The sequence below is a fragment of the Plectropomus leopardus genome, chromosome 8 (genome assembly GCF_008729295.1).
Source record: "Plectropomus leopardus isolate mb chromosome 8, YSFRI_Pleo_2.0, whole genome shotgun sequence".
NCBI lineage: Eukaryota > Metazoa > Chordata > Actinopteri > Perciformes > Serranidae > Plectropomus > Plectropomus leopardus.
The window spans coordinates 14,651,415-14,665,236 of record NC_056470.1 but is presented as its reverse complement, the minus strand read 5'-3'; the positions used below and the strand labels follow the sequence as shown (position 1 = coordinate 14,665,236).

General features: G+C 43.4%; 1 protein-coding gene across 1 annotated transcript in view; it reads left to right on the top strand.

Moving 5' to 3' along the window:
* Positions 1-13,822, top strand: part of casz1 (castor zinc finger 1) — a 77,428-nt gene that overhangs the window by 30,904 nt on the left and 32,702 nt on the right. Inside the window, exon 2 of the mRNA XM_042491014.1 lies at positions 11,857-12,417. Within this exon, the coding sequence (XP_042346948.1) occupies positions 11,857-12,417 (561 nt within the window). The remainder of the gene's footprint in view (positions 1-11,856; positions 12,418-13,822) is intronic.

The window sequence follows — 13,822 nt, the reverse complement described above, 5'->3', positions numbered from 1 at the left end:
AAGAAAATATGTCTACATATATAGATGAATAGATATTTAGATTAATGCAAATATTTGAATTGAAAACTACTTTTTCCTGGGTAAACCACAGTGGAAAACTTTTCTTGGATGAACCCTTGCACTGCAACAAGTGCACTGTGTGTTTTGGCAGCCCCCCTTAGCCAAAGATCCCTCAGAAAATCCGCATGCAATTTTAGAAGAATCAGATTCTTTCCCTTTCCCTTTGGCTCATGAACTCCCTCGATATTATGCACGTGGAGAATCCTCCTCTCTATTCAAAAATGAGATTCAATCCACTTGGATGTGATCTATAGCATTTTTAAGGAATAAAGCAATTTTAGGGAATACGGAGTAGTGCTTCCCCTGAAAGAAGGATGGCTTTCATTTTTTTTCAAGGCACCTCTTAGACTGAGTGAAATGTTTCCCCTGTTCGCTCAGGGACGACTTTATTTCTTACCAGGGATTTAACACTCACTCAGTCCCCTCATAAATACAGCGTCCCTCAGCCCTTCGCTAGCCATAACTCATGCACTAACTCTCTAGCTAACTAAACTCATATAGCAGAGCCAACACTTGTTTGTCTTTTACCTCAGTCTTTCTCTCTCACTCTTCCTCTCTGTCTCTTTTCCTCCTCTCAACTGATTTATACATGACAGAATCTCCTCTGACTACCGTCTCACCAGGCTCCTGTGCTGATCTCCTTGGCCCACTCGTGGAGTGGGTTTTAGAAGAAATGTGCATTTGAATATGAGCCAGCCTAATCTCCTTCAGGCTATTTAGAGTGAGCCTAATGCTCCAAGAATGAGCGAGAACAACACCGGGGAAAATGCGGACGTCCCTCTCGGCATGTCACAACACAACTCAGGTCTCCACAGAACGAAGCAAGTCTTTGATTCACTGATGAAAATCTTTCTGTAAGGCAAAGGACATAAAATTCCTGCTTTCAAGGCACCTGTTGAGGAAAAGCCTTTGTGTGTGGTTCCTTTTTTGTATTTCTTCCTTTATGGCACCTACCTGTGGAATTGTCTTGTCTTGTCTTTTAGTATCTCAATGGTACGATAAATAAAAGCTGATAAACTTTCAAGCCATTTCACTTTCAGCTGATGAAAGTGCTCAGGTGGGATATTACAGTATGGCGGAAGCCTTTACTGATCTGGTGCCGATTGGCATTTTGGGAGGAGACAGTCTTTCTGGCGTGGTTCCCGCATTGGTTGTTAACAGCCTGCTGGTACCTTCTGTTCTCTCAGCTCCTCAAGCATCTAAAGACCCTCTGAAGTCAAAATCGCCCATTTTGATGTCTCATGGCAGCGCCCGACGTTTTGTTGTATTTGCGTCTGAAAACACAGGCCCTGCTTGGAGGAATTACCCTCAGCACTGGTTGGTGTCGGATGGGGGAGGAGGGTATCATTCCTTCTTTTTTACCCCCATCTCCCAGCTCTCCTTGCTGTCCTTCCCTTCTTTTTGATCTCACCATCAAATCTTCCCCGGTTTTTATGAGTGACGTTTACCCGAGAGCGGCTTGGGAAATGGCTGGCTGAAGAAGACGTTTGAGAAAATGTGCCTGAGCAAGCTATCACCTTTGATAAAGCCATAGTTCCATTGGGAGAGGAAGAAGAAAGCCAAAGAGTAAGAGCATTGTTGGTAATGAAAAATGCCATGCAAGAGGGAGCATCTCTCTGATCCCAGCCTGTTAAACCAACAATGTATAGTACAACAGATACTGCAGTGGTACATCAAGCATTTCTCTGTTGTTGTACCACAATGAGCGTGTGACCCAGAGGACTGATCTGAATCTGGGGTACCACACTGCGCCTTTATTGCACATCAGCTGGGCACCAAATAATCTCATAATACAGCACTCACACATGCATGGCGAGTCACGCTGGTGCTGCCATCCACCCTGGCATACCTTCAGCTGTGTCACCAGTTGGCAAAAAAGCTGGCAAGTCACTTGAAAGCAAAAAGAGAAAGAAATAATGGGGAAGTGGAGGGTAGTTGGAGGCGCAGAGAGCAAGAAATGTTAGCTTTAGTAATTACTACCTCCATAGAGAAGCAGTGGAGAGGACAGTGAGGCAGGCGAGCGCACGAAGGAGGCCCCGTGTGCAGATAATGAAGGGGTATCATTGTAGCTCTGACAGCGTTAATCTTAGAGTGCTCCGCTGTGTGTGTGCATCTCTATCTGGTTTTGTACTGCATATGTATATACTGCCGGGTTTATGGAGGTCGTGGTGCTGTGCCATTGACTCTCGCCCCACCAGTAAGACACTGGCCCAACTGACAGCACAGTGTATCCGACCATGTTGACAGTTGTTGCCTCTCACAGCTTCTTGAACACGATCTTCAAACTCCACAGCTCATCCTCACAAAAGCACCAGCAACACCCAAACTTGTCTACTTTGCAGAGGCAGGAGGAAGAAAAGAGGCGAGTGGAGAAAAAGGGGAAGAACAGTCCAACTTTCTTTGTGCCTGGCTCTTTCTTTTCTTTTTTCCTCTTCCCATTTGAAGTTGTGAGACACTCATTTAAGCCTCATTGCACACCAACACTCAACACACGAGAAAGTGTTATGAATATGTATCAACACAGCATATGGCAGCAGTAGCGCTGGGACTAGGTGTGTCCAGAAGGGTAGAGTGCTGCCGATGCATTATTCTCCATTCAAATTACCACAGTAAGAATGCAGCGGGGAGCTGAGAGGTGTTCACCACCTCTTTAGACGGGGCAGGAGAAGAACTTAGATCACGCAAAACAGCAGGAACGGAAGAGCGGTGATGAGCACAGTAGTAGGCCAGCTGAGTTTCCTTGATTTGGTAGATTTTTTCGGCAGGTTCAAACCCAGCACTCGCTGACAGGAGCGTGATTAAAAGTGATATTTCTGACACATTAGGATGCGCACGGGAAGTAACCTCCTCTAAAGCGTTCATTATTAGATGCATGACAGACCTGAATATTTATAAAATAGGTTTTAATAATTAATAGCAGCAATCTGCTCCCGTAATTCATCAGATTTGCACTTCAACAGAGTATCCGTTTTCACTTTAAAATAATAATAAGAGGAATATTAATGTTGGAGAAATGTAAAACGGGTAGCTGGATACAGTGCAAATAGGCGAGCTCGCTGTGTTCACATCTGAGGCTTTCCGTTAACCTGTCACTTTTCAAATAAAATTACATTTTAAGCCATCAACACTGCACTGTTTGAAAACCTTGTTTGTGCTCAACAATTTAGTGAGTGGCTTCACACAAATGTGGCAAGTCATGAAGATAAAGATGCAGGAAACAAAGTGGGTTTGGCGTAGAATGCAAAAGTAGTTGCTGTGGTTTTATCAAAAGCAAATTTATTTGTTTGAGTCAACTTAGCAGCACTTCCTTTTGTATACTGACACCCAAAATAGACAGCACTCTTTTTTCCTGTAAAGCAGCTTTGCTTGTTTCATCTTTTCACAGTCATTTTACTTCTTTTTTTTTCCTCTCTCCCTTATTGTGAGTGTTGTTTTATCACACCTTCAAATTCAGTCACGGCACATTCCTCCCTTCACTGAACTCCCAGAAACAAGAATGTTCCTGTTTTAGGTGAAAACTGCCACGTTTAGTTCCGCCTTCCAGTTCACATTGAACTTTTCGGTAAAGCACACTCTTTTTCAATGCTGTCACAAACGCAGTGGTGTGTTTATCCTCACCGTGGATCAGTTTTTCCTGAGTGTGTAGAAATGTCAGTGTGCGTGTGTGACAGTGTGTATCTCAGAGCAAATGACATGACCTGCAGCCACTAGGCAGAGAGGAGCAGAAGGAGAGCACGGAGCACAATGCCCTGCTGTCTACAACCCTGCAAGCAGGCACACACACAACAACACACATTCAATATTGGCTACAGCCACTTAACATATGTGCTTACAGTTTCTTGTGCACTCACCCAACCACACATGGACACATATACCCTTTAACATGTCATATATCAACCCTGTTGTCACTTCTATCCTACTTATCAGTAAAGATAACAAACTAAAGTTTTGGCAGCCGCGTCAGCGCCACGGGGTCTAAAAAATGCAAATCCCACAAGCAGGAAGACTCATTCTCATCACTTCCTCTTAGCTTAGCTCTACAAAGAAAGTATTTTGATCAAACTTTAATTATACTTCATCAGAAGAATACACTGAACATAGAAGGTGTAGAATGTGATTTTAAAAAGTGAGTGAGCTGTGGGTCATTTTTGGACAGGTAGAGAACCTGCTCAGGATGACATTTTAACGGGCACCTGTGATTCATTCTACCGCATATAAAGTCCAAAAGAGGAAAAGTCTGTCAGGCGGAGCAAATGTTTTAATGGGAGCCAGGGATCGATGTTGTCAGCGCAGGCATCCTGTCTGGAAATACATGCTTTTTTGGGGGGTTAATGTCACCTCCTTCTTTCTTTTCAAGGAGAGAGAAAAAGTGCAAAAGCAAGGAGAGAGAGAGAGAGAGAGAGAGGTCAAAGTGAACTGATGCAAACGTTCCAAACTAGGCTGAATTTAGGGAAATTGCTTGAAAAACATTGACTCTCATTCACAAGGCCTGCGTATCTGAAAAACAAATTTGAAACGTAACCTTGGAAATCAATTAAGAAGTCCCCGGGAGCCCGAGAAAAAAAGGGGAGAAAGGTCCACCCTTCTTTTTCCTTTTCCCCCCTCCCTACACGTCTTTTCCTCTCCTCCACTTAACAGGGACTTGGATCTGCCCATCAGAACACTGCCTTGTGTGAGGAGGCTTTGTCAGCGTGGGCCGTTATTTAATTTTTTTTTTTAACAGCAGAGTGCCGTATATGCTGTCAAAATGTCTTAAGAGTCTTATTAAAGAAATGCCACAGCTCATTTCCTTGTAATGCAATTCATATGCTGGTGAAAGGGGGCATGTCTAAAGATCTAAACAGCTTTGCTTTTTAGGCTTCACATTAGGGGTTATCTGTGAGGGCTTGTCATTGATTGACATTATCTGGCCTGACAGGGCCTCATATCAAGGTTAACCTCATGGACAAAAGTGCCACCCGCACGGACACACAAACACGCTCTCTCTCACCCACACTCGAATAAAGCACGCACTCCTTAACTTCCTGTCGAGAGGTGTTGCTACGTATGTGCGCCGGCTTCATCTGTGTGTGTAAGCCAGGTGGAGATTTCCAGACTTAATTGATAACTAATGGAGCGGCGTGTGCTGAGTTTACCCTGGAGGATTGACACTGTGTGTGTTTGTGTGTGTGTGTGTGTGTGTGTGTGTCCTGTGGAGAGATAGAGGGGGTAGGTGATGGTAAGAGGATGGGGATGACTTACTCAGCAGTGTAGCTCCGGATTCTGGTAAATTAAATATGGCCCCAAAGATAATGACATGGAGTGACATACAGCAGTCTGGCGGCTCCTGACCTCTTAGGCGAGCAGGCCGCTCACTCGGCTACAGAGGAAAAGTGTGTAAGCAACACTCATATGAGCACGGTACACACACTCACACACATCTCCCCTTCTCCCTCCCAACAAGCCACAAAGGCAAAGAGAGATCCCCGTGACCAAAATACAACTGAAGCAGTTAATCTGTACAGATATTAGCTCAAGGGCCCTTGAGAGGTGCACCGCTGAGCCCCTTCTCCACTGTACTTCCCACACTGCCTTGCTGCTGCACCAAGCGCAGCAACCATGAGGGAGGGACACAGGGGTCGTCTGCTCATTTACCATGGCGGTTGGCTTATCAAATTGCTCTCGCAGTGTCTTGAAACTGAACATAGGAGCTGAGCTTCCAAACAAAGCTGCAGGAATAAATTTCCCTTGTTTCAATCTGCGGAAGCATGGGACTCTGTGCGACTGTGTATTTTTTAAAGCAAAGTTTTTGCCTCCCGCAACACACACATACACACACTTAGGAATTAAGTCGTCATCTGGTGCCAGCTGCGAGTCCAGATTTGACGTACAATTTTAACAAGTTAGCCGTGTATCCCATGAATTACCCTAAGCAGCAAACTCAATAAAAGTTGGCTGTTTTAGTACGTGACTGTCAGAATGGTTCTTGTCACTCATGTCAGATTGTTTTTTTTCTCCCTTAGACCATTTTAGGCTGCTTGTCCTCTGTTCTGGAAAACACCATAATTACCCTGTTTGTGATGAAGCTGTAGGGCGTATTTGTCCTTAGATTTCAACTTTCCTGTTTGATTGCCCTCAAGTTCAACGTCTTTCCTCTTCCGTCTGCTCTTGAAATATACATTGTGTTTTTCAGCCATTGTCCTGTGCACTCTGTGTGTGTGTGTGTGTGTGTGTCTGTGTGTGTGTCTGTGTGTGTGTGTGTGTGTGTGTGTGTGTTTCTAGGGCCGTTTGTGTCTGCCTTTGTCCTGCAGCGTCTTCTTTGTGTTTCACGGCAGTGTGACGGGAGCGTGGCATTTGGCTGAGGGCTTGTGTTTGATAACAGCCCGTGGACTGAGCTGAAGTGAAATAGTCCAAACGGGTCCTTCAAGGTCGGCACCCCCAGAAAGACAGCATACAATGTCCAAGGTCACATTCTAGACTAAAAGCAATAAGTGCTTTATTGATAGAAAAAAACAACAAGCAGGCAGATGTGCAACCAACTGATTAATAATAAAATACATTTGTGAGAGAGAGGAACAGGGAGGGGGCAGGGGAGAGAAGACAGCTACCTCTGTACTGTATGTTCATGTGTGTACTGTACTGAATGTGCCCACATGCATGTACATTATGTTTCACAGAAAAAACATTGATCTTGTAGTGGGACCTAAAAAATCCACTAGAAACCTAGTGGTTAAAAAAAAAAGAACAAAATGCGTCAGATTGGTGCTGGTTGCAGTTTCACGGGTGCACATTCTCTTACATGCCTGAATCATTTCACACACTTTCTTCTTCTGTTTGTGTGATCTGTAGTACAGTGTGAAAGTACCATTTTTAAAAAAGATTACAAGCAACTCACTTCTGTTTTGACAGTAATCTACATATCTATACATCTCATCAGTATCATGTTTTATGACGCAGATAACAGTGACCGTATGTTCCTTTTTTCCATTCAGTCACTTCTCTGAACAATGTGGCTTTTGTGCTTTGCCTACTGTGCTATTATCTTTTTATGAAAATAAGCACAGGGTATTGGACTGTCGTCATCTTTTATGTGCCTTTATCGCTCTTTCTTGCATGCTGTCTTTCTCTCTCTTCCCCAACCTGGCAAACCTGCCAAGTGAGTCGAGCTCTGAAGTGGATCAGTCAGTGGCAGATTTAGATTTGAGGTGGGGAAAACTAAGTCCCAGTCCCAGCCAAACCTGCTTCTTCAGGAAGCCTGTAAGAGGCAGGAAGGCTTAGAGTTTTCCATATGCTCTGCCACCCTCCCTCCCCTCAGTGATCACCTACAGTAGCCCACCCCCACCCGTCTTGCTCCTTGGTAGTGTATACCAGCCTTTACACCCCCCCTTTTTAAATCCCTTCTCTACAAAACTTCTCCTCAGATGTGCCCACCCCTAAACCCCCATCTATCAACTAGTTGGCAATGGCATTGTTTTTAATCATCAGAACCTCAAAATTATTATTATCGCTTCTGATGCGGCAATTAAAACTTCAGGTCAGAGGCACAACGAGCGGTGATCAGCAGCCGAGCTGAGAAGTTTTAATTAGACGATCAGAACCATTAATGCACAAAAAAAAGGTGTGCGCTGGGAAATTAACGGGAACGTCTTAATCAGGGTTAGCGACTCCGAAGAGGAGTCAAGTGAACAGAGAGCAAAAAACAAATCATTTCCGCACCACTGGGACAAAACTCAATTAAATATGCATGCGGAAAAATGGAAATTTCTCAGCATCGGCTGCACCGACTGTTGGAAAACTGTGGCAAAATCTCACGGCGGGGTCGACGACCTGCTTATTGTTATTCTTGTGTAATAAAAATGAGAGAGGGGCCAGATGCTGGGGTCTGGGTGTCGTGGCGTAGTTGTCCATCAGTGGCTTTCCGCTTGACTTCCTTGCGGCTGCCGCAGTCTCTCTACCATGCAGGGGAGAGAGAGAGAGGAGGAAAACATTCTCTTCCTGCAAGCTGTAAATTTACAAAAAATAAAAACATGGTAATTTTCGAGTGTGTCTGTGTATGTTTGCCTGTGTGGCTCAGTGATTTCCCTGAAACACTCGTGCGCACACACTCTCTCACACATACATCTCCCCTGAGAGCCAGAGACACAAAAGGTTCACTGAGCTACACACAGGGAGCTGCAGCCTTGTCGATTAATCTGCCAAAGGTTCATAAAGTTATAACTGGGCTTTTTTTTAAAGAGCTAACTCTCGGTTGCATATTGTAAAATAATCCTGAGCTGAGCAGACATCTCCCAGACCCTGTTTGTATTAATTAACTCCTGATATTGCGGGGGGTTTGTCCCTGTGTCAGTCATGTTGGAACTCAGCAGGAATCTACAACAAGCCCTGTACCTGTCTTTGATTAGGTGAAGAGATAAACTTCACTTTAAACAGGTAATATCTACCTCTCTTATATACAGACCCTCCTGTGTGCTCGATCCATACAAACTGACAACACTGCAGGGAGTCGGCGTGTTTATGGTGCAGCACTGCACTTCGAATGAACAATAAAGTCAAGCTATTCAATTTTCTATACGTTGTTTATGTGACTTTACATCTTCCATAAGATGATTAAACAAGCGTTTTGGACGTAAGCTGCCTCGTCTTGTATGACAAAAAGAGGTAAAACCATGACCCTGCCAGTCACAAGCATTCCCAACTCCCACATCCTTTACCCGTAGCTGCCTTGATTACAGTCTGTGCACGTTCACACAAATAATGCACTTCCAACAGCGTTATTAGGATTTGAAACACCACTTGATTGGGCATGATATCATTCTGGCACACAAACAGAGACTCTGCATCAAAAACCAACAAGACCTGTGGGGCTTAGAGCTGTGGAAGAGTAAGTTTGTCTGTGTGGCGGTTAAGACTCAGAGCACAAGCTGTGTTCATCCAGCACTGAGAAGAAACAGGGTTCCAAAGAACTTTGATGCACTTATTTTTGAGTGAAGATGAAAAAGAACCTGAGCTAGTCGCAAAATAGTTTCTTGACTTTTTCCTCAGGTTTTGGCCTTATACAGACAGTATATGGCGCTCCGTTGTGGTCCTGCTCTGTTTCCAGTAAAAATAGTGTCACAGTTAACATAAGCAGTTGGAAAAATTAGTTTCAGCTGTTGTGTTCAGATTCAAACCTGCCTGTTTTTTTCCAACTCCCAGTGCTTACCGAGGTGTCTCCTCCTTGACAATTAGCACACCAGGGCTAAAACAGACTGTAAATAATGTCCAATGCATGTGACAGTGTTGTTTTTCTGTCTGATATTCATTAATAAGGCAGAATGCTTACTGGACTCTCAGGGAGGTGGGGGAGTTGGTCCCAGAGGGAAAAGTTGTTCTTTCATGTAGGTCCCCACAGATTTTATCTCATTGTACGCTATCATGCACACAAACGACTTGAGGTAAACAGCTTGGTGTTACCATAGCAATCCCTATTGTAAGCAATGGCAAAAAGCTGCTGTGGACAGAAACCCTCAGCATAAATAATAGTTTAGACAGCTTCCATAAACCATCCAACCATAGCACGTTCCTCTTCACGGGAAGCTCACAATATTACATTTGTTTTAAAGCACAGCCTACCTTTGATAAGTAAACGCTGAATATGTGCTTAAGCTGTCTGATAATTCAGTTAGAGGCCTGCTTAGATACTCAACCAGTAGCACTGAAGTCATCTACACACGCTACTTATTGTTAACAGAAAATCATACATAACTACTCACTAATGGAAAGAAACAACTGTGCTGGGGTCATTTCCTACAAGGAGCTTGAGATTGCTATGCAAAGGAAATCGGTAGTTAAAGCATGAAATACTGAACACAGTAAACAGAAAAAATGACCTCCACTGCAACACCCAAATGACCTCAATCTTCCTTTGGAGAGTATTTCTAAAAAAAACTTGAAAATTTATGTCTTCCACTTCCTAATAGTTTTTCCAGCTGATTTCTTTTTTTCAAAATTGCTGTCTCCTAAAAGGTGACCCTTTCACCCCCGCCTGCAATTGTCTAACACTAAATTGTACAGTAATGTGCCGTTGATATACGGCCCCCTCAAAACTACATAATTCCTGAAGTCATTGTTTCAGAGAGGAAGCCTGCAATGTAAATACAGTAACTGAGAAAGCATGTGTGGGGAGCACGGGGGTGCATTGTCTGGCGACGGGGTGATCTGTAAACTCCTTCAAATTGTATATCCTCTAATGATTCCACAGCTTTGCAAAAGAAAATGAAAACAGGATTTTATGTTGCACCGATGTGATTTACATAATGCTGGCAATGGCTCACACATGATTGTGCTTGGCTTTATGGCTGAGGGAAAATGAAGAGGCTCGTACTCATTGTTATAGAAAGTGAATTGAGTCTTTAAGATAGAACTTTGTTACCTCTCATATCACACATTTTTTTGTCTGCCGAAATGGTGTGTCCATTTCTCAATATAGTGTATTATCTTAACCACAGTGAGGCTGAGTTAAGATTCAATACAACTTCACGCCAGGAGAAATATCTCTGCTGCTGCATGCTGTTTAACCGTTTTCGCAGAGGCTCAACTGACAAAGCTTTACATATGACCAAATAAAAACAGAATACGAGTTAAAATGCTTCTCTGATATCTGGTGGTTATACTGCTTCTTTTTTTTAATACCATAAATACTGTGTTACTCACGGACACCTCCTCCTCACTTTTTTTAAAAGTTATTTACTACTTGATAAAGATCTAGTCCTTTTCAGCCTGAAAAAAATGCTGTTGGAAGGTGAACTTTGGTGGCTCTGAAAATAAAGGGAAAGGTACTAGAGTGCAGTTTCTGCCCTAAAAAGGCAGCTCTGGATATGGAATGCCACAGGCAGCTGTTCCTGCCTCATCAGAGGACATGTTATAAAGATAGCCCCACTTGGGTTGAAATAATGCCACCCATTCCTGCCCCAAAGCACACTCTATCATGCTCTATTGTTCAGAGAGGCCGCACCAGGGGAAAAGATGTTGAGACTGTGCAGTATGTCTTGTTAGGTAAAGATATGTAAAGCATGATCGCTACAACATGTTTTTGTTTGAAGTATCCATGTTAATATCTTGGCTAGATCAGTTGTAAAAGACTGCAGAGGGTAAAATAAGCATTTTTTTTTTTTTTATTAAAGTGAAACAAAAACAGTTATCGGGTCTAATCCCACTTAATAGCCAACATGAGGACACAGCTCCAAAAAGACCAAAAGCGCTCAGCATTTTCACTCCACATCCTGACAGCTTTAATGCTGTGCAGCCCCCCACTCAGTGGCAGGACCACAGCCTCTTGAGGTGAGAGCGAAGATAACATTTCATAGTGTCTCTATAGCGCTGTCATGTGAAGGATTATGTAGCCGTGTATTTGCTGCTTGTAGTACCGTAGGGGGTCTGATACCTATCTGCCTGTGGTTTCAGCTGCCATGGGCTTTTTTTCTCCTTTTTTTTCCACCACTGCTTTAAACTGAGCTGACCGAAGAGGTGTGACTTAGAAAGATATGTACAGTATCTCTGTGTGTCCTTCCAGTCTTGCGCTGTTATTGTTAAGTGCTTTTGGATGTTATTAATAGCAGCAGTCACTGTTGTTCAGTGTTGTTTTTCCATTGTGATGTTTAAAATCAGTACAAGTTACTGACATGGAAAAGCTGGTTCAAACTTTGTTTCTGCAAATACCAAAGTGGAATAGTGGAGTTAAATTTCTTAAATGAATGGTAACACAGGTGACTGTGATAATGAACAGCTGAAACTAATCTTGTCTTTTTTCTTCTTTTTTTTTGTTCATGTTTCTATTAGCTAAAAGGAGTTTATGCACTGAAACGACCTCAGGAAAATCCAAGATGGCCGCCAAAAGAAAAGGTGGCCTAAAACTCAATGCTATCTGTGCCAAGCTGAGCCGCCAGGTGGTGTTCGACAGCAGCTCCCAGAATGCAGAGGGAGACCAGAGTGTAGCAGAAAACAGCGAGCGTGGCAGTTCCCACTACGATGACAACGAGACCAACTTCCCCGACAGCCTGAGCCTAAATCAGAGCCTAGAGGAGGACCAGAAGAGACGCGAGGCCATCGAGAAGTGGGTCAATGGTGAATACGGCGATGAGCCGCCGGCTCCTGACGATGAACAGGAGAACGAACTCAAAGTCAGCAATGACGAAGACTGCCCCCCTGAGGGCGTGTACATGGTACAGCCCACTGGCTGCAGTGATGATGAAGACAACGCAGATGAGGCCGAGCCAGTGGCAGGCTCTCAGGATGATGGTTACCATGACGACAAAGACGTTGAAGAGAGGCCTTCAAAGGGTGACACCTACATGCCACCGAGCGAGGCCCAGAGTCGCCAAGCACCTTTCTCCTCTACAGGTACATTTTGACTCTCTGTCTTCCAATCAGTTCTGACTTTCACCTGACCCTTTTTTATACAACTTAAACCAACACGACCTTTGCCCTTCAAAACATTCCACTCCATAGTATTAAGGGGCAACACTTTGATAGAGGGCGCGTGACATTGCCACACATCCACATAAGCTTAAGTGTGCCCATTATTGGAAAGAGACACTCTAGAGTTACATTATGAATAGCCAGTGACATTATTACCCCAAAGACAGATTCAACTGGCAGGCCAGGGGGGAAAAACAGGAACTTGTCAGTGTGTGGTTAACTGCATGAAGAAATTCATAAACGGAGTAGGCTTACAACGTAAGGCCGTTTATGCACTCTCCCAGCAGCTGTGGGCCAAGAGCGCATGGCAGGACCAGGCTAAGCTTCATATTACACCCAGGATTACACATTGAGTCTTTGATTTTCCCTAAGCTCACTAAACTTAGCCACTGCTTCAAACTCCTCTATTACATGGAGTTGTAGTCTGCCGTGGAGGAGCCTGGGTTTTTTTTTCACAGTTGCCAAATCCAAGAGATAAACTGTCAAATAAAGTCAGAAAAAGGGAAGTTATATTGCAGTGCCATATCACATGCAAGTATGTTATTATCCTCTCATAAACAACAGTGGCTCTGTGTATTTATTGGTAGCAGACATGGACGTATTTTAATAAATTTCTTAATACAAAGTGCTCTTGTAAATGACTCCTAATAACCCCTGTTTAATTGTGACATCATGTTCCCATGGTTTAATTCACTGATTATCAAACAGATAAAGCTGGCAGAGACAGTGAAATAGCAAGTGTTAACAGCACAAACAATCTTTAAAGAAAGCACCTTTTACAGTTGATCCTTGAGGCTAGATGCACACAGACTATAGAAAAGATTGGCCTTTGTATAGCAAGAGTTAAAACTCAGAGCTGTTAAAAGGAAAAAAAACATGGCTCAGTTATATGAATAGATAAAGCATGTTTCACAGACACTCAAAGGGAAAAAAATGCAATTTGCAGGTGAGACCGGTTGTTGCGGTACAAAAACAAGTTTTGTTTTGTGCTTGCTCACGTCGGTTTAACAGTTTTAAGGTCTTTCATCTAGGTTTAGGTATCTACCTCAGAGTCATATACACATGCTCCTTTTGTCTGCATTTCTTTTTGTTTAACAGCAGTAGCTCTGGCCACACACAGAATTGGGGGCAGGGGCTTCTCAGAAAATGAAGCAGGTTTCATTTCAGAGGCAAATGAAAAAGGCTTTGTGGTTTTAATTAGTCATTTTGTGTTTATTTCATGGCCATAAAAAAACGCCTGTCTGTAAATATGTATTACTGTTGTGTAGCAGGCCTACACCTTTCCCTTTGCTGGCTCCCCTACTACTTTACATCTCACAACAAAGCC